Below are 17,977 nucleotides of genomic sequence, written 5' to 3'. Positions count from 1 at the left end.
GCCCTGTCTGAGTTCAGTTTGCAATACGTGCCTTAAAAATTCATCAAAGGACAAGCACTAATTGATTTTTTGGCCCAACATCCCTCTCCATATGGTTTCGGGGGCAATGACATTAACATTGGCATGGTGGAAACACATGACAATTATTGGACAATGTATTTTGATGGCTCTAGTGCCTCGGCCTCAGCTGGTGTTGGCATCGTCACTCAATCCCTATATCACTACTGCTGGTATTTTTCTCTTAAGCTAGATTTCGATTGTACGAATAATCAGGCCAAAATATGAAGCTATTATCATCGGCCTTAACGTCCTTCACAACTTGAGAGCAGCCCATGTCCTCGTCCTTGGTGATTCAAAACTTGTGATTAACCAACTCGGTGGCACTTTTCATTACATGAGTTGTACTTTGGCGCCCTATCACATGATTGCCAACTATTTGGCCTAGTCGTTCAAGGGAATCACATTCAAGCACATCTCACACGTTCGAAACACCGACGCAGACGAACTGGCACAAATAGCCTCAAGAGCACAACTCTTGAGGGCCAAACTAGGCTGGGTAATACCAATAATACGACGAACACGCCCGACCCTGGTTAATCATCAAGTTCTCGAACATGATCGCATGATCCGTACATGACTCATGTCCCTACCTTCATTGTTGGAATGAGAGGGTTCTATAGATGTTTGCACTGTCAAGACATTACCAGACGATTGAAAAATGTCAATTATGCAATACCTTGATAATCTCATGGGTAAACACGACCGCAAGATAAAGGTACATGCTACAAATTATGTAATATATCAAAATAAGTTATACCGAAAGGGTGAAGACGACCTGTTATTATTATGCCTCGGCCCAGAATAAGCAACCCAAGCTATTGCAGAGGTACACGAAAGAATATGCGGAGTTCATTAATCTGGACGCAAGATGTGTTAGCTGCTTCACCGACACGGCTATTTATGCCTGAGTATATTGAAGGATTGTATCAAGTATGCACGAGGATGTGTACAGTGTCAAATTCATGGGTTTATACAAAGAGTCCCGGCCGAATTACTTCACTCAATCACCAAACCTTGGCCGTTCAGAGGATTGGCCATGGACGTAATCGGCAAAATTACGCCGTCTTCTAGATCAACAAAGCATGCATGAATAATCGTAGCAACCTATTATTTCACCAAATGAGTCGAGGCAAAGTCAAATGCCGAGTTAACCTCGAGAAAGGTTTGTAGTTTCGTGGAGAAAAATATTGCGACAGGATTCAACATACCAGAAACAATTAGAATGGACAATGGCACGATTTTCATAGTTGATCGATTTAAATACACGGCAAGTTAAAAAATTCAGCTCGAACAATCCACGTTGTATTACCCACAAGCAAATGGATAAGCTGAAGAAAGTAATAAAGTTTTGATCGACATTCTTGAAAAAATGATAAAAAAAAAAGCCTGGTATATGGCATTTCAAGTTATACGAGGCTTTATGGGCATATAGGATTTCACTTCGATCAGCAATAGGGACGACCCCATATGCGTTGACTAACGGGCACGACGCGATGCTACCAGTCGAGCTAAGTATAAACTCATTGTGAGTAATCAAACAAAGCAGTTTGATTAGAGTCGAGTACAATTAGGCCATGGGGTAAGCGTTAGAGGACCTAGAGGAAGCTCGGCTTGATGCTTACAATTTATTTGTAGCACAAAAAAAGATCGCCGAACGAGCTTATAATCGACGGGTCCGACAAAAGACGTTCGGCGAAGGTGAGCTAGTTTGGCAAACCGTATTACCAATAGGAATTAAAGATCCTAGATTCAAAAAATGGTCGCTGAATTAGGAAGGACCATTCATCATCCAAAAAGTTGTAGGCAAGGGGACATACCACCTTAAAGATCGAACTGGTTTAATTCATAAACTACCAATCAATGAAAAGTTTTTAAAGAAATATTACCCGATCACTTGGAGATGCAGGAATAAATAAGTTTTATTAATTTTCAAAGAAGATACAAGCAAAGTTACAAAAAGAATCCAACAACCGATTACTAAAGACAAAGTCCTGATAGGAGCATATTTATGCGATTTAGTTAGCTTGTTTCTTGGCATTTATTTAGTTAGTTTCTAATTATTATAGTGATTTAAGCTATTTTCGTGTGTTTGTAGGTTCAAATGACAAAATTGGCAAGAAAATGCATTTTGGTGCATTTTGGTTCAGTTTTGGGCTGAATTGGAGTGCATGCATGTGGAGCAAGTTGGATGGACGTTTTTGGTGCTTAAATGAGGCTAGGAACATGCTACAAATCTAGAGAAACAAATGCAAGTTGCATGAATGGTTGGTGCACTCACCTAACCTACCAGCAATTGAATGGATGGTGCAATCACCTAACCTACCAGAAATTGAATGGATGGTGCACTCACCTAACCTACTAGAAATTGAATGGAATGTGCACTCACCTAACTCACCTAATCCATCATCTCCCTACAAATACCCATTGTTGTGCATCTCAAGGGGGAGAGACCTATCCACTCTTCACCATAACTCACCTACATCTATCCACCACCACAATTCACCACTCATCCATCATCACAACGCAATCTATGCCGCAACTTTGGAGAATAAAATACTTTTTCCATGCATTCCATTGGAGAAAGAAGAACTTGTGCCTATGCCACCTACATCCTTAGGAGTTCTAAGAGTTCCTTCTTCTCTCGTTTTAGTTTCAATATTTATTTCAGTTTGTTTTTCAATTGCTATGAACATGTGTAACTAAGTTTTTCTTAGTTGGAGGTGAATTCGAAGCCATGAACATATTTGCAATATGAATTGATTCATTCCAGTTGTGATTTCATAAAGTATGGATGCAATTTGCTTAACTATTTTATTCAAAACTGATTCTTGTATGTTGATTAAGGATGCATACTTAGTTTTCATGAATGAATTTGATGCTAGAATATAAGGGAGTTTCACATAATCGTTACAAACTTATTTTCACAAGTAGTGAAGGTTGCTAGTCACAATCGCGTTAATTGAATTCTTGGCAAACGTATCATGCATTCATAGTTACAAATGTCTCGTCAACACTTATGATTTTCATGGAACATAATGATCTCTGATTTTATCTCTATTATGCATTCATGTAGGGGACCTTTGGAGAATGATTTGGGTTGTCGCATGCATTCATCCAATTCAATGAGTAAAAGGAAATCTGAGGGTTAATTAGTGCATCACGGTTAATCTGGGGTGTTGAGATTCATAATTTATTGAAAGGCAATTGGAGATTGATTTGTACGCAAGTGTGTCATGTGTGAAGAAAGACCCTCTAGCTAGCCCATAATCCATTCAAATCACCAAATTCGTACCAAACTTTATTTAGTTTAGTTTCTGTCTTGTTTTAGTTCAAATTCATCAAAACCAAAACCCTCATTTGTTTTAAGTATTAATTAGGTTAGAATATGTCTTAGTTTGTGTTTTTAAGTGTTTTGAGTCAAGTTAAAAATTAATTTTCGTCCAAAGTCATTCCTAGTGTCTAGTTTGAGTCTATTTAGTTGTTTTTAGCTGTTTTGAGTCTTTTAAGTTTGTTTTGAGTCATTAGAGTCTAGTTAAGTATTTTTAAGTTGATTTTTGTGTTTTTGAGTCAGTTTAGAGTAGATTAACAATCCCTCCTAATCCCCGGTTTAGAACGATCCCTACTTATCCATACTACAATTGTCAACAAGAGGGTTTAATTTGTGTGTTAAGTTAATTTTTGCATCAATTCCTAAGAGGTCGAATGAGGAAGGTTTCAAGAGCGGCCTTCAATTCTAGCCACCTTACTTCACCCATTGTGACCTCAACCTGCCATGTCCGCTTGTCCACCTTCAGCTGCTCGATTCGCTTCGTGTCAGTCGGGTATTCAGCCAAACGATTTTTTCTTGACTCAAAATCCTTTGTAGGTCAGAAGTAACGGCCGACTCCAGCGATTTGACGGTCGAGGTAGGCTAGTTTTTCCCTTCGCCTTTATTGCTTCGAGCTCTGGGTGGAGAATTTCTTGAGTGACCATTACCACCTTAAGGTCGTCCTCTGCTCGGAGGGCTCTCTTGAAGATACCAAAATATTCTCGAGTTCACTCTAGGGTAGAAGATAGGCAAACGATATTTTTTTTGCTCAGAAGGCCACCAAATGCAAGTTCGTTTAGGCATTTTCCAACAAAATTGAGCCATTTGCATTCCAGGATCTTTGAGGCTGAGAAAGATAAAAGTTCTTGCAGCCTGGGAAAAGCGTTGGATTTAGCCAAAGATGTAGTAAGCTCGACCAAGGTTGTTGAATGTCCAGTTGCTCCAGATGTGCTGGAAAGAAGGATGTCAAGCTCAACTTCCCATGAAGGCTACAAAAAAAAAAAAAGTTGTTAGTAAAATGGAAAGACTTAAAGAAGATTGCAAAGAAGGAATTTGGGTTAGACCTGTGGCGAGGAGACTTCGGCCATGTCTCCTAGTTCATTGCTCAAACCAAGAGAGCTTAATGGCCGAGCCTAGTGCTTAAGACTGCTTTTTAATTCACGCGGCCGATGAAGATTATCTATGTTTGACGGCCAATAAGGTGGCTAGGAAATATAGATAACAACCTTCGGTGCATAGAATTTTCGATGAAACGAGTAATTGGGCACCTGGCATTTAATATTTTCTTGGTTTAGAATTCTAAAGCAGGAATTTAATAAAAGGATAATGAAGGTTCTTATAAAAGCCGAAGTAACCTTCTGTGGAGGAATGCCGAGATTCTGATCTTAAGGATGAATCGACGTCTTTGCCGTCACTTCCGTTGCGACATGAAGTACTGCTTCATGCCCCGCACTCGATTCGGCAGCAAAGGGGTTGACTTGGCCAACCGCTTCGACCACCGACTAAGGATTGGAGGGTGGCATCTTGGTCGGTCGAGGGCACCTCACCAATGAAGGTTCTTCGCTCTCGTCCTCCTAGACGGAAAAAGGGTTGTTCATTAGTTAGAAGATCTAGTTAAAAAGAAAAAGAAAAATTGCTAAACAAAAATGGTCGTACCTCTTCCTCTACAACGATTATTGATTTCTTTTTTGGATTTAAGGAAGACTTTTCTCAGCTAAAATGGCCGCCTTCCCCACGGCAGTAGCTACTAGGCCAACCCCGGGAGTAACAGCTGGCCCCGAAGTTGTAGGACCCTCGACCAATGGAGCAATGACTGGTTCAACCACAGCTGGAATGGCGGGGGGAACTTTAGTCGCCTGATCAATTGGAGGATTTTGCAGTACTCTCGTCGAGGCCTTGACGGCAAGAGGATGAAGAGAAACGTTAGGAGCAATTGATCCCGTAGTATGGCTAGAGATAATGTGGATCTTCTTCTCCCCTTTCTTGGCCAATTTTTTGACACGGCTTTTAGGCTAGAAAGCATCTCATGTCGTCTCGACTTAAAGGCGGTGTCATTTGCTCGGAAGGGTCGATGCAACAGTTGCGGTCTTCTTCTGAGAAAAGGCAAGTCTTTTCTTTACCACGACCATTGCCACCACATCAGCCCGCTTTAATGTACGGTTACCTAAAAAAACTTAGGTCGAGTCAGAATAAAGTATTAAGTGAATGATCAAAGGAAAATAGTAGACATGAATGTATACCTTAGACCGTTTCTTTGGATTTCGGAGAAAGAGTTTTATTGGGGCGGTCACCAAAAAGTTTCTGTGAGATCTCATCGGCTGAGTTATTGAAGAATTCCTTGGTGTAAGCATCCCAGCATTCAACAAAAATGCTGGCACATTGGGTTTCTAGAGTGTTCAGTCGAAGGCGGAATTTGATGCATTGCCCCTTGAACTCATCCTCGGCCACCTTACATTCCCTATCCGAAGAGCCAAAGAGATGTTCTTGGCTCAAAAGTAAGCCAGAAGCAATTAGTGGCATGGGGCACCCTTAGAGATAGCCCAATTTTCGGGCCAGGAAGTTAGGATGGTAAACTTCCTAGCTCTCTCGTTGAGCTTCGCAACCATAGGGTAGGTCGCAAGTAATGATGAACGACCCCCAGGATTGTCGAAAAATGGCTTCCTCAATTTTTTTTCCCATGTTAATTGGGGGAGAGTGATAGGAGGGTATGTCCGATGATGGCAGATTAGGAATTCATCGATTGACATGTTCTCTACGCCGAAGAAATATTTGAAAACTTCTTCAACCATGTGTGGAGGAATGGGGAACGAGGCCAGCTCAAGTCCCATTACTTCGGAAGAATTGAAGCTTAGGATTTCTGGCCTTAGTGTCGAGAAATACACATGTAGCCAAAGCTGGAAGATCTAGAGCAGATCGTTTCGGTAGAGGTCAATTTTCCCCACAAAAGCATCAGCTCGGCACCGATTGAGATTGGCAAGGATGGCCAAGCTGAAGGCTAGAACATGACTACTTGCCATGGCATCGGCGACTGGCATGTTCTCAACCAAACACTTATTCGATTTGGCATAAAAATGTATTTGTTGTACTAGTGGAATAAGAAACCCCTGTGTTCTTCCTTCTTAAGATCTTCGCTTTCTGAACTGACGAAGTGAGTGATCAGGGTGTTGTAGTTAAAAAAAAAATTGTGCAATTTCCGCACATCTTCTTTCAACGGCCTTTGGTCTTCTTTCATCAAGGCCTTGACGGTGCGTTCCTTGAAGGTTATCTTCAGATCCAAGTTGAATTTAGACCCGAAGAGAGCAGTATCGATTGGAAGGCCGAAAGGGGAAGTGCCGAGGATGGCTATGATATCCAGCACCATTGGGCCAATGAGGCCGAGAGGAAGGACCATCGTGTTGGTGGCCGAGCACCAGAAGCTTAAGGCAACCATCACAAGTTCTCGGTCCAAGTTTATCTCAATGGTCAAGAGCTTGATGGCATCGAAAATGTCGAGAGACTTCCATGGTCACCATAGAATAGGTCTATTCGAGTGACCCATGTAGCTCATGACACAATGGTCGAGGGCCAGGCACTTTAGGGTTTAGCCGATTCCGATTTCGACCAATCATACCCTTGGAACAAAGGTTTTAGGCAGTGAGCTTGCAACATCTCGATGATGGCTTCTGGGACATCATCCTTGAAAAGTAGGCTAAGAGTTTGGTGGGAATCATTTGAATCACCCTCAAATTGGATGATTTTGGTAATGTTCTGGTCAGTAATGTTTCAGCATTTGTTGCATTCTTCGTTGAGTTTTTTGATGAAGGTATTGGATGCCATTGATGAATATGGTTTTTCTGGATTTCAAGGTACGGTTTCTTTACTGGGTTTTAAGGGCAGATGGCAAGAGATTCAAGAATTTTGAAACGTAAGGTTTGAATGAATGAGAGTTGAGTATTTATAGGCGTTTTGGGGGGAAGATCAACTGTTTTTTTTTTTAAATGGGGGGTAAAATCGGCCAAAGGATTTTATAATCATGACGAATGTTCAAATAATCCAGGTGAAGAGACCGAAGAACTCGTGGATTGAGGATACACGTTCGCATATGACGATGAATTTAATGGCAAATAGACGTTTCGATGGTTGCACGTTTCGAATGTCATTATTAAAAGCAGAAGAGTAAGCTGAGGAATTGCCACATGGCAGAGCATATGACAAAACTAAGATCGTGCAATCGTGCTTCATAAATGAACCTGAGTGGATGGAATATTCGAGACTTTTCGTTGTCTTTCAAAGATATACTAAGGGTTTGATTTCACTTCTTCAAGGTTGCGGCTTCGCCAGGAATTTTAGGCCGAAGACCTCAAAAGCGAGGGGGAAATGTTTGGACCCAAAATGTTATTATGGGCCGAGCTCAGAAATATTTTTGGCCCAATGGTGTTTATTTAGAATCTTGTCATGGGCCGGCCCTATCAAGGTTGTCCGAATCTTGCTATGAAGAAGATTATTTCGGATAAAGGTGAAGTAGTTGAATCCTGGTATAATAAGGAGTCTCAAAGCTGAAGTACTTAGGATTAGGAGATGAACCTGGTTTGTTTGAAAGTTTGGTTCAAAGTCCTATGGAGATTAGGATTGGTTGAAGTTTAATTAGATTGGGTTGAGGAGTTCTAACCTAATATACCTCTAGTTCGGCCCTATGAGGGAGTGCATCATTCATGGGTCTCTAATTCAACACACAAACTGCCCTGCGTAAACTCTCGCTCTACGCGAAGCCTCTCAACAACCTTGAAATTTTTATTTTCTTTTTCTCGCCAACATATCTTCAGTTTGGATAAACAGCATTGTGAAGGCAACCGGTGGCATCTTTAGTTTGGATAAACAGCAATGTTAACGTAGAATCAACCGACTACAGAACACCTTCAGTTTGGAAAAACAACACTGCGTCGAGGCCGACTGGTTATCTATCCAAGTCTCGGTTAAGAAGGATTTCGAGTCCTTATTGGCAGAGGTCATCTCATTATGCTTTTCGGCGAAGTGAGGTGTTACAGATTACTGGGCTCGGCGCATTGAACACCGAGTTGTTTTATGATTGGATATTCACAAGTAAATTTTAGAGTTTGGCATTCTGACAGCCGAACCACATTCACCATCAAGATATACATCTCTTTTGAGTACTTGTGTCCATATAATTTGGTGCCAGTTCGGTGTGTTTATACTCTTATGAATATAATTACCATGACTAAACCCGGCGTCGACGATCCGTGAACTTCGCAAAACTAGCAGCCTTGTCTTCAGGCTCTAGAACCTGAAGGTGAGACGTGATCCTTCCTCAGCCGCAGTTGCAAGATCGAGAAGTCAGCAGCGCACTCAACACCACATCAACACATTTTACTCCCCGGTCGAGCTCGGTCAATGAGTTGGCACGCCCCGCACACAACAGAAGGATGTAGTTAACTTATTAATTACTCGACTTGCGTGCCACATAGGCTTGGTAGTTTTTAAGATCAACACATATATATTTTAGAGTTACATCTCACATTAGAAAAAGAAAGAACTTTATATATATATATATATATATATATTTTATGAATAATTGAAATACTTTTTATATCACCTTAACAACAAATTTTGAGACGAAATTTCAACAACTTTCTAGAACACTTTTTAGTACATGCACATATCACCTTAACAGATTAGCTGCCCCTGCATGAGGCCAAAGCCCTCTCAACCACGAGTGACAGGACCAATAAGATCATTTGACATATGAAGGTGATGTCTTGTATAAAACGTACGAAGGTATAGCAGGGAGCCATGTTTCCTCACTCGCTCTTCCGGTTAATGTTTTATTTAAATCGTTAACTCGTGCTAAATTATTAGTTAGTACTGTTAAAATTTATGTTAATACACACGGTAACCAATGGAAATCATCATCAAAATGTATAAAACAACTCATTTAATTCATATATAACCATTCTAAAATAAGATCATCATTTCCATATGGCGATTATTAATCCGTTACAACACTTATCATTCATCCCTTTACTCTCTTGAAGGAAAATTGCAATTGCAAATTACGTGGAAATAAAGGGGCAAAAAAAAGGAGAAAAATGCCATTTTGAAAGCAAGTCTTATCCTTGTGGTGCACTTCCTTTTACGTATGGAGTGGGGAGTTACAAAATTATGAGTTGTACTTTCCAAACCACAACCCCTTTTAATGCGAGACAAAAGTTTTCCACCGAATGATAAGATTGTTTCGTCTCCGAAACCCCTCATTTGTTAATCATTCCAAGCCAAAAACAGCAAAAACACAACGCATCCTCCACGCATAACACCCTAATCATCCAATGAGAAACCTCCACGTTATCGAAGTTTTATTTTTAGCCAATTCACGCACACCTATCTCTACCTTATTGTAGATTCATCTGTATTTACGGTAGATTCATTTATAATGAATAAAGGAGTCATTTTCTCACTATTTACTTTAACATTTACACATACTATATTTATCCAAAACTCAATCTTTTTCAAGATCTAGTGAAATACTAGTCTTGGCATTTATGTTGAAGCTCGTGTCTCGTCTGTGTTTTTTTTAAGTACTTTTGAAGCTTTTTTTACTAAATTTCGTTGTTTCGTTGTAATAAAGTTGCAATCTTTACCAGAATCTAGAGGGAGAAAGAGAGAGAGACAGGAAATTAAGAAAAATATTAGATTTTCAGAAATCCTAAACCAAAAAAGATTAGATTTTCACAAACCCTAAATCCCAATTAGGGTTTATTTCTTTTTGTCTTGTTCCTCTCTATCTACCAAAAAAACTTTTAATAAATGTCACCCATTTCACCAGACAGAAAATCCGGAAGCCCAAAAGTATCACCACCGCCAGTTCTGCCCAAACGGCCGCGGCCATTGAGCCTCCCGGACCGAACTCTCCAGCATGTTATCATGAAGATGCAGCTGCAGAACCACTTCAACTTACTCTCTCCGTCCACCGCCTCGCCGTCTCCTCACGCTGAGCCGGACCTCTCCCCCGCCTTCAATTCCCTCACCCTAGACCCGCCCGCCCCCGATTCCACCTCCCTCCTCTCCGATGAGCTTCTCCTCTGTATCTTCTCCAAGCTCCCGATTTCCCGGTATCTCCCCAACTCCCTCGTCTGCAAGCGCTGGCTGTACCTCCACGGCAGGCTGGTGACTTCCGTGAAGCTTTTCGATTGGGGGTTTTTGGACTCGGGTCGGGTTTTCGCCCGGTTCCCGAATCTGGACGATGTCGATATTGTCCATGCCTGCATTCGGTCCCCGAGGAATTCAGGGATTCTGGTGACCAGGAAGGCTTTGACTGTTCATATCGACTCGCTCTTCAGCCCCAATGGGTTTACTGAGGAGAGCGATGTGTTGAAGAACAGTGTGGTGGACCATGGGCTGAGATTGATTGCGCAATCGTACCCGAATTTGCGGCGAATCGTGGTTATCGGAGCCAGCGAAAATGGGTTGGTTAGGATCGCTGAGGAGTGCCAGACATTGCAGGAATTGGAGCTGCATTGTTGTGGGGACTTGGCTTTGAAGGGGATTAGTGGGTGTAGGAACTTGCAGATTGTGAAATTGATTGGTTCTGTTGACGGATTTTATAGTGCGGTGATTTCGGATATTGGGTTGACGATTTTAGCTCAGGGTTGTAGGAGGTTAGTGAAGCTTGAGCTCTGTGGGTGTGAAGGGAGCTACGATGGGATTAAGGCGATTGGGCAGTGCTGCCAAATGCTTGAGGAATTGACTCTCAATGATCATAGGATGGATGGTGGGTGGTTGGCTGCTCTGCCCTTTTGTGGGAATTTGAAAACTTTGATGCTTCAGTCTTGCAAGAGCATTGACACGAGCCCGGGACCTGATGAGCATTTGGGGTCTTGTCCCACCATTGAGGAGTTGCATTTGCGGCGCTGTCAAGTGCGGGATCAGCATGGTGTGAGAGCATTGTTCACGGTGTGTGAGGCTGTTAGGGATATTGTTCTGCAGGATTGTTGGGGATTGGTGGATGAAGTATTTGCATTTGCGAGTATTTGTAGGTACAGATTTTTTTTTTCTTCCCATCTGTGTTTTATATCTGTTTGTGGCCTTCTTCTCAAAAAAAAAGAAAAAAATATCCGTTTGTGGCCTGAGATATGTTGAAATAAACCTGTGATTAGATTTGTGTTATGTCTGACCTTTACGTTGGTCTTTGGGAAAGTGGTTATCTATAAAAGAAAGAAACTCTTATGTACGATAAATCCTTTCTGAGTATGCCATAGGAGATGGTTGTACTGTATACCCATATATTATTTGGTTTGTACTAAATGGAAGAAATATTGTCCTAAATATGCAAATAGTTAAACATGGTTAATTGGTTTTTAGGTCTGTAGTTCTTCTGTAGTGAGCGTACCTGACTAATTTAATATTTCAGTGGTAATAACATTTTGAGGCTTCGCGTTAATGGAAATACCAGCCTAAGAAGTGTCTTGTGGTATAATTTCTTTCCTTTAGGAAAGTGAGTCCGGTATAATCGAGATCCCACCCGTGGTGATTGGGTAGGGCAATTTTCTTCTTCGAATGCTTTTGAAACACACCCGTTCCTAACTAATGGCATGCATTTATTGCAACACTTCCAGACAAAGATCAGAAATGAACTTGTGAGAATGCTCTGCCTCTAAGGCTAGAACTGCCTTAGAATGGCCCATCTAAATTCTTGTGGAGTCCACTATCCAGTCCTACCTTTGTCTTGTTTGCTAAGTTGTAGGCTTTATTTAATGCAATCATCCAAGGTTAACTAAGGAAGTAGAGATTGAAATGTGATTAGCTTTTAGTAAACAATAATTACGCAAATCAAAGCCTACACCATATTTGTGTGGCCTCCGTATCCCCCTGGTGTTTGATGTAGGAACTTGATCCTCATAGGTTTAATGAATATATGTTTGTTGAATGAGTTGGGAATACCAATTTGTTATAAATATGTAATTATGTGGTTAGAGCTTATCCCACTACAAGAGGTGCTGCAATTTATTTCGAATTCCACGCATTAGGATTTCCATAAAGAGAAATAGGAGACTTAGAAAAAAAATGAAAGTCAAATAAGTTTTCAGCAAGTTGGAACTTGGATATAGACACATTATGGCTGTGGTGTCCACTATTCTTGGAAATGAAATTGCCAATGGTCATATAATATGCATTACATGGATTGCTGTGAGCTTCCGAAAAAATTGGGTGATAAAAGGTGATGTTCCAGAGATTATATCCATTTGGTATTATGTCAGATAAAGGAGATATGTAGAGTTGCTTGAAGGTTGCATGTGGACTGGTTTTGCTAGCAAAATAAGACAGTAACAATTTGGAAAATTTAGTTTTGATTTGTGCTGTGCTAAAAAAAGTTTTGATTTGTGCACATTCAAAAACATTTCCTCTCGATCGATTTACAAAATTGTAGTGTCGTGATATTTAGAAAAACTAGTTGTCTTGTTATTGCCTTCTTTCACGTCTCCACAGATGTATGACTTTACGGCTGAGTATTGATATTGAACTAAAATCTGTTTGTTGCAAGCAGAGATCAGTTTGAGTTTCTTTTGATTCTATGAATTTTGTGATTAGGACCTTCATTTTCTTCCTTTTGAAGAGTTCTTTTTCCGTAAATATGTGGATAGAACTTGTGAATAAGGACCGTTTACATTCATTATTGGAGGTTCTTTGTTTCTTTTCTCCCCAGTTGTATGTATGAGTAGCCATCATTCTTACTGTTATAATCTAGCTTGAGATTGATGTTAAAGAACAACCATTAATTATTGTCAAGTGTGATCGTTGTTAATATTTTTGCCCTTTTTCATCACATAGGAGGGTGAAGCTGGTTGCTTTAGAAGGATGCTCGCTGCTGACAACAGGAGGTCTCGAGTCAGTACTCCTTTGCTGGAAAGAGCTTCAGAGGCTTAGAGTTGTGTCATGTAACAGTGTAACGGACAGTGAAATTACTCCTGCCTTGGCAACCTTATTTTCTGTCCTTAAGGAGTTGGCATGGCGACCGAATTCCAAAGCTCTCTTGTCAGCAAGTCTTGCCGAGACTGGAGTGGGAACGAAAGGTGGTAGGTTTTTCAAGAGATTAAAGCCTTAACTTTGACTGCTTGATGATGGGAGTGTCGACTTTTAGTTCAATGGGCATCCTCATATTGACTGGGCAGCCGTTGAGTGTTTGGATCGACACAGAAAATAGATTAGATTGTAATCTTGTGTAGATGTTGAGCGATGTGATAGCCGAGGGTCATTTGCTTCCTCGCCCACAGAAACCATGCCGCCTGCAGTTGAGCATCAAGTTGTGGGTGTTATTTAAGACTAGTCCTGTTTCTCTAATATTCAGTAAGGTTAGACGTGCTGGTTTTGTCATTTTAAGTAGCTGTACTGACTTGCTATGAGTTAGAGTAAGCAAACACACGGGTAGAGTTTATCTCCTCTTTCGACGTTGTCGATATGTAACATGTACTAGGAATGAACTTCTTTTACCTCAAAGTGTAGTGACATAACCTGTTATGCGATTCATTTTTTATTCGTCCTTGTGTTAATGTCTCAACTCATTTGACGTTGGAGTTTCTTCAACTTTGAGACTACACTAGTAGTTGATGATGTCCCATTCGTATCGATGGAAGTTGCTTCTTGAGTATTTTCGTAACCGTCCCTTTATTTTGTTGCGGATGCTATCCATTTGAAAATCTTTCATCTTTTCATGGAAATTTTCTCGTACAAGTGATATCAGGGGAGTGGCTGTGGGACGGAGGACTTCGGGTGTATGGACTCTTAACTGACCGTGCTATAAGAGCAGTTCCAGCGGAGGGCATTTTGCCCAGCACCCAGCTGAAAAAACTGCCTAGCACCCTGTGAAACCCCTCCACCCGACCCAATTAACAACGTTTGCAAGAAAAGGTAATATTTGGGTGGGAAATTATTGCTACAATTTTCTTTAAAACATTTGAACTGAAAAGTACCTAGAGTTGTCTTTTCGTGAAAACGTCCACACTACTAGCCATTGTTCGTGTACACCTTCTCTCACCTGAATTTTCCTATTCAAATTTGACGTGTAAAATTACAAATAATAATAAAATAAAATAAGGCCACTCGTATTGGCCTTCCACGTGGCAGAAACTTATTGGAAGAATCGGCGTGGAAGTGTCAACCAGTAAGCCACGTAGACAAAAAGAACCCCCGACGCGTTTGCACTCCCCAAATAAAACGGAGTTTTCGTCCCGTCGGAATCAAAATAAACGTTCTCCGGATCTTCAAACTCTCAAAAGCAGCAGCTTCGATAAACCTCAGCATTCCTACTCGTTCTTTCCACCGAGTCGACTCAGGTTCGTCTCCCTCTCCCTCTCCTTCCATTTCTTCGTGTACGATCGTAGATCCGCTGCATGCAATCTTCAATTTTATATTTTTATGCTGATTTAATTTTGCGAATTCTTTTGTATTGCTTTCGTAATTGTATCTTGGATCTGATTCTCGGATCTGATTTTTTGTGCATAATTCAAAATTTTCATGGGTCAATTGAGTATTAGGGTCTGTTAATTTCTGTGTAATCGGATGACTTTTCGATTCATTTTCTAATTATTTTGGTAATTTGAATTATAAATTGATTGATATGGATAATTTGCAATCTAAATAATATTTTGATGCTTCTTTAATTTGATTTTTCATTTGGATTCGGCAATTCTGTAGATCTCTGATGTTGTTATCATTTCTTTTTGTTTTGAATCGCTTATGAGTGCTTTTAATTTAGACTCTAGATATTTAGAGCATCTCCAAAAAGAAATCTTAAATTATAAGAGTCAAATTACAATTGATGGCTGATATGACAATCTAAAATCTTATGTTAAATTTTGTACTTCTTGAACTGTCAAATTTTATTTTCTTATATAAATAGGGCTTTAAATGGTTGTAATTATAAAAAAATGTTGAAATAAAATTTTTTATTAGTTGAAATATTAGTGGAACAAGGGATTCAGCATTAAAATGAATTAAAAATAAATTTGACATTGATGTCAAATTTGACTCTTAATCGCAAAGCCTTCAAATAAGTCAACAAATAACACTTTGTTTGTCATTGATTGGGTCTTTAATTCAGTGACTAATCAAATCCAATGTCATTTTTGCTTGTGGTGCCCAACTTCAATTATACTACAATCTTCGATTTTGCACGACAGCACGAGTAGAATCAATCTATGTTGCTTTTTATTTTTATTTTTTTAAATTTTTTTTTCTAATTAGTAGCTATAATTTTTTTGTTTCACAGAGAGTTGAATATGGCTAAACTTTTCTGTTATAAGTTTTCTTTTTCCCTGTTTTAAATTTCTTATTCTTTTAGTTTTGTATCATGTATGTTGAATTGAGATTGTAATTCGATTTGGTGTTATAGAAAATGGTTCTAGGCGGTGGAGCAGCTCCCCCAAGAGGAAGTGCAGCAGCTACTGCGAGCATGAGGAGAAGGAAGACGACAAGTGGTGGTGCTTCAGGAGGTGCAGCAGGGACTATGCTCCAGTTTTACACAGATGATGCCCCGGGACTCAAGATCTCCCCGAATGTTGTCCTCATCATGAGCATTGGTTTCATCGCCTTTGTTGCCGTTCTTCATGTCATGGGTAAGCTCTACTTTGTCCGCAGAGAGGCTTAGAGAAGATTGCTGCTAACGATAGGAAAACAAAATTTTATATGTTGTTTCATGGATCATGAATCAGTAGACTTGGGGTTTTGTAAGGTTTCTTTGTACTATATGAATGGTTGAAAGAGAGTTTTAGGCAATTTTGGTTCTGAGGTTGCTTTACTTGATTGAATTCTTGGCCTTCTACATTTTCGCCGTTTCCATGCCACCATTTAATTTTGCCCATTCATATTTTGATTTTTCTTTCAATCCAATGGCTAGAAATATATAACGATGTGCAATAAGTGAAAATGGGGGCGTGCAAAAATCAATTTCATTGTACGTGTGCGGCAAATTTTGAGTAATATTATTTGATTGTAAATCAACTGCAATGCTTTCCTAAAGCTGTTGTGTAGGGGTGGGCAAACGGGTCCTGGACTCGCTGGTCGGGGCGGATCTTTGAGGTTCGGGGTAGGTACTATGCAGGTCCAAAAATTACAAATACAAAATGGGGCAGGGCGGGCCAGTTCTTGATAAATAACGGGACGGGCCGGTTCTAAAGATTGGAGAAAACAGGCCCCGGACTTGGACCGTTCATTGCCTACTGTGATTACCCTCTATTGTTTATTACCCTTTCTCTCTTATTCACAGACCTAGTTCGACCCTCACCTTCTATTGTCTCCTCCCTCGATCTTTTTGCTCTCTCGATGTACTCTCTCTTGATCTCTTCCCTCTCAATCTTTTCTCTCTTGATCTTTCTCTCCTACAGTCTCTCTCTCTCTTCCACTCATCTCACCTGCTCTAAACCTTCACAAATCATAACCAACCATATACCCAGCTCGCCCGCCGTAAACCATCTGCGCCACAAACCATTGTCCATAAAGCATCACCAGTTGCGCCACAAGATATCGTCCATGCCCTTCTCTCTTTCCTCCAATCTCGTGCTTGAGTTGACGATAATTTCAAGTAATTTCATTTAAACACTATTTAAAATTTCAAGGTTTATCGATTAACTCTCACTTTCTCCGTACGCCTCTGTCTTCGATTTTGCAGCTTTGATGGGAGCTTGATTGAGAGGTTTCGGACGCAGCGGAGCGAGCGGAAGATTTGGGTTGGGTCGGGCTTGGCTGAGACAATGTCCTGGAGCGATTTGAGGATGTTGAGGAAGGCGATGAGGTCCTGGAGCGATTTGAGTCTGTGTGGGGGACGAGCGAGTTGAATCGCTTGGAAACGGCCAGCGGATGAGGGTTTTGATGTTGAACAGTCGCAGTCTGAGTCGAAGATCTGGAGGATGAGAAAGTCCGGGAGGCGATCAAAACCAGGAAAAAAAAACATGGACTAGTCCCGAACCGAAACGAGCTGGGTTAGGTCCAGTTCCAGTGATCAGATTTGCAATACCCAATCTGGCTTGTTCTGTTTCCTTTTTAAGCGGGTCCGGTCCGGTCCAGTCCCTTCAAATTTGGGCCCCGCCCAGTCCGTGCCCACCCCCTACTATTGTGGGTTGGCACACATATTTAGAGCATCTCCAAAGGAGATGTCAAAAATTTAAGTGGAATGCCATTATGCATATTTGACATCAAGTCTTTTTAATCGAAGTGTTATTTACTGATTGGATTTGAAGACTCTGTAGTTTGGAGTCAAATTTGACATCATTGTCAAATTTTTTTACTTCATTTTAATGGTAGGTCCTTTATTCTACTAACATTTCAACCAATAAAAGTTTGTTTCAACATTTTTTTTCAATAATTACAACCATTTAAAATTCTATTTAAAATAATAAAATAACATTTGACAATTTGATTAGAGAAGTGCAAAATTTGACATAAGACTTCAGATTGCCATACCAGCCATCAATTGAAATTTGACATTTCTTTTGGAGATGATCGTAGTTGCCCATTAAAATAAAAATGAACCCAATATAATGTACAGTTTTAACTCAAATGACCTCAGTGTAATTTGACGAGATTTACCATTTAATATACCATATATTTATTGGCTGTTGTTTCTTT

The 17,977-nt window shown here is 40.3% G+C and overlaps 2 protein-coding genes across 4 annotated transcripts; both read left to right on the top strand.

Moving 5' to 3' along the window:
- The first annotated feature begins 10,023 nt into the window (after positions 1-10,023).
- Positions 10,024-13,891, top strand: LOC103439029 (F-box protein At5g51370-like). 2 transcript variants are annotated; one of them, XM_008377579.4, is made up of 2 exons: positions 10,024-11,394; positions 13,187-13,891. In XM_008377579.4, the coding sequence occupies exons 1-2, from the start codon at positions 10,166-10,168 to the stop codon at positions 13,458-13,460; spliced, it is 1,503 nt and encodes a 500-aa protein (XP_008375801.4). In that variant the 5' UTR covers positions 10,024-10,165; the 3' UTR covers positions 13,461-13,891. The 2 variants fall into 2 exon arrangements, with proteins under 2 accessions (XP_008375801.4, XP_070680783.1); XM_070824682.1 differs by lacking the exon at positions 13,187-13,891 and adding an exon at positions 11,484-11,683 and having other exon boundaries at positions 10,024-11,443.
- Positions 13,892-14,490: 599 nt separating this feature from the next.
- Positions 14,491-17,700, top strand: LOC103439030 (protein transport protein Sec61 subunit beta-like). 2 transcript variants are annotated; one of them, XR_011582746.1, is made up of 3 exons: positions 14,531-14,688; positions 15,747-16,934; positions 17,022-17,700. XR_011582746.1 is itself a non-coding variant. In XM_008377580.4 (2 exons), exon 2 carries the CDS (start codon positions 15,750-15,752, stop codon positions 15,999-16,001), a length of 252 nt encoding a protein of 83 aa, XP_008375802.1. In that variant the 5' UTR covers positions 14,491-14,688; positions 15,747-15,749; the 3' UTR covers positions 16,002-16,161. The 2 variants fall into 2 exon arrangements, 1 of the variants encoding a protein (XP_008375802.1); XM_008377580.4 differs by lacking the exon at positions 17,022-17,700 and having other exon boundaries at positions 14,491-14,688; positions 15,747-16,161.
- The last annotated feature ends 277 nt before the right edge of the window (positions 17,701-17,977 follow it).

The sequence above is a fragment of the Malus domestica genome, chromosome 07 (genome assembly GCF_042453785.1).
Source record: "Malus domestica chromosome 07, GDT2T_hap1".
Taxonomy (NCBI): domain Eukaryota; kingdom Viridiplantae; phylum Streptophyta; class Magnoliopsida; order Rosales; family Rosaceae; genus Malus; species Malus domestica.
The sequence above is the reverse complement of the archived record's forward strand: the minus strand, read 5'-3'. Positions and strand labels throughout refer to the sequence as shown.

Bases quoted from the DNA above. Each gene is read 5' to 3' on its own strand.
- LOC103439029 (XM_008377579.4), top strand. From the start codon at position 10,166: ATGTCACCCATTTCACCAGACAGAAAATCCGGAAGCCCAAAAGTATCA. The intron at 11,395-13,186 runs GTACAGATTTTT...TTCATCACATAG, and splicing joins GCATTTGCGAGTATTTGTAG to GAGGGTGAAGCTGGTTGCTT.
- LOC103439030 (XM_008377580.4), top strand. From the start codon at position 15,750: ATGGTTCTAGGCGGTGGAGCAGCTCCCCCAAGAGGAAGTGCAGCAGCT.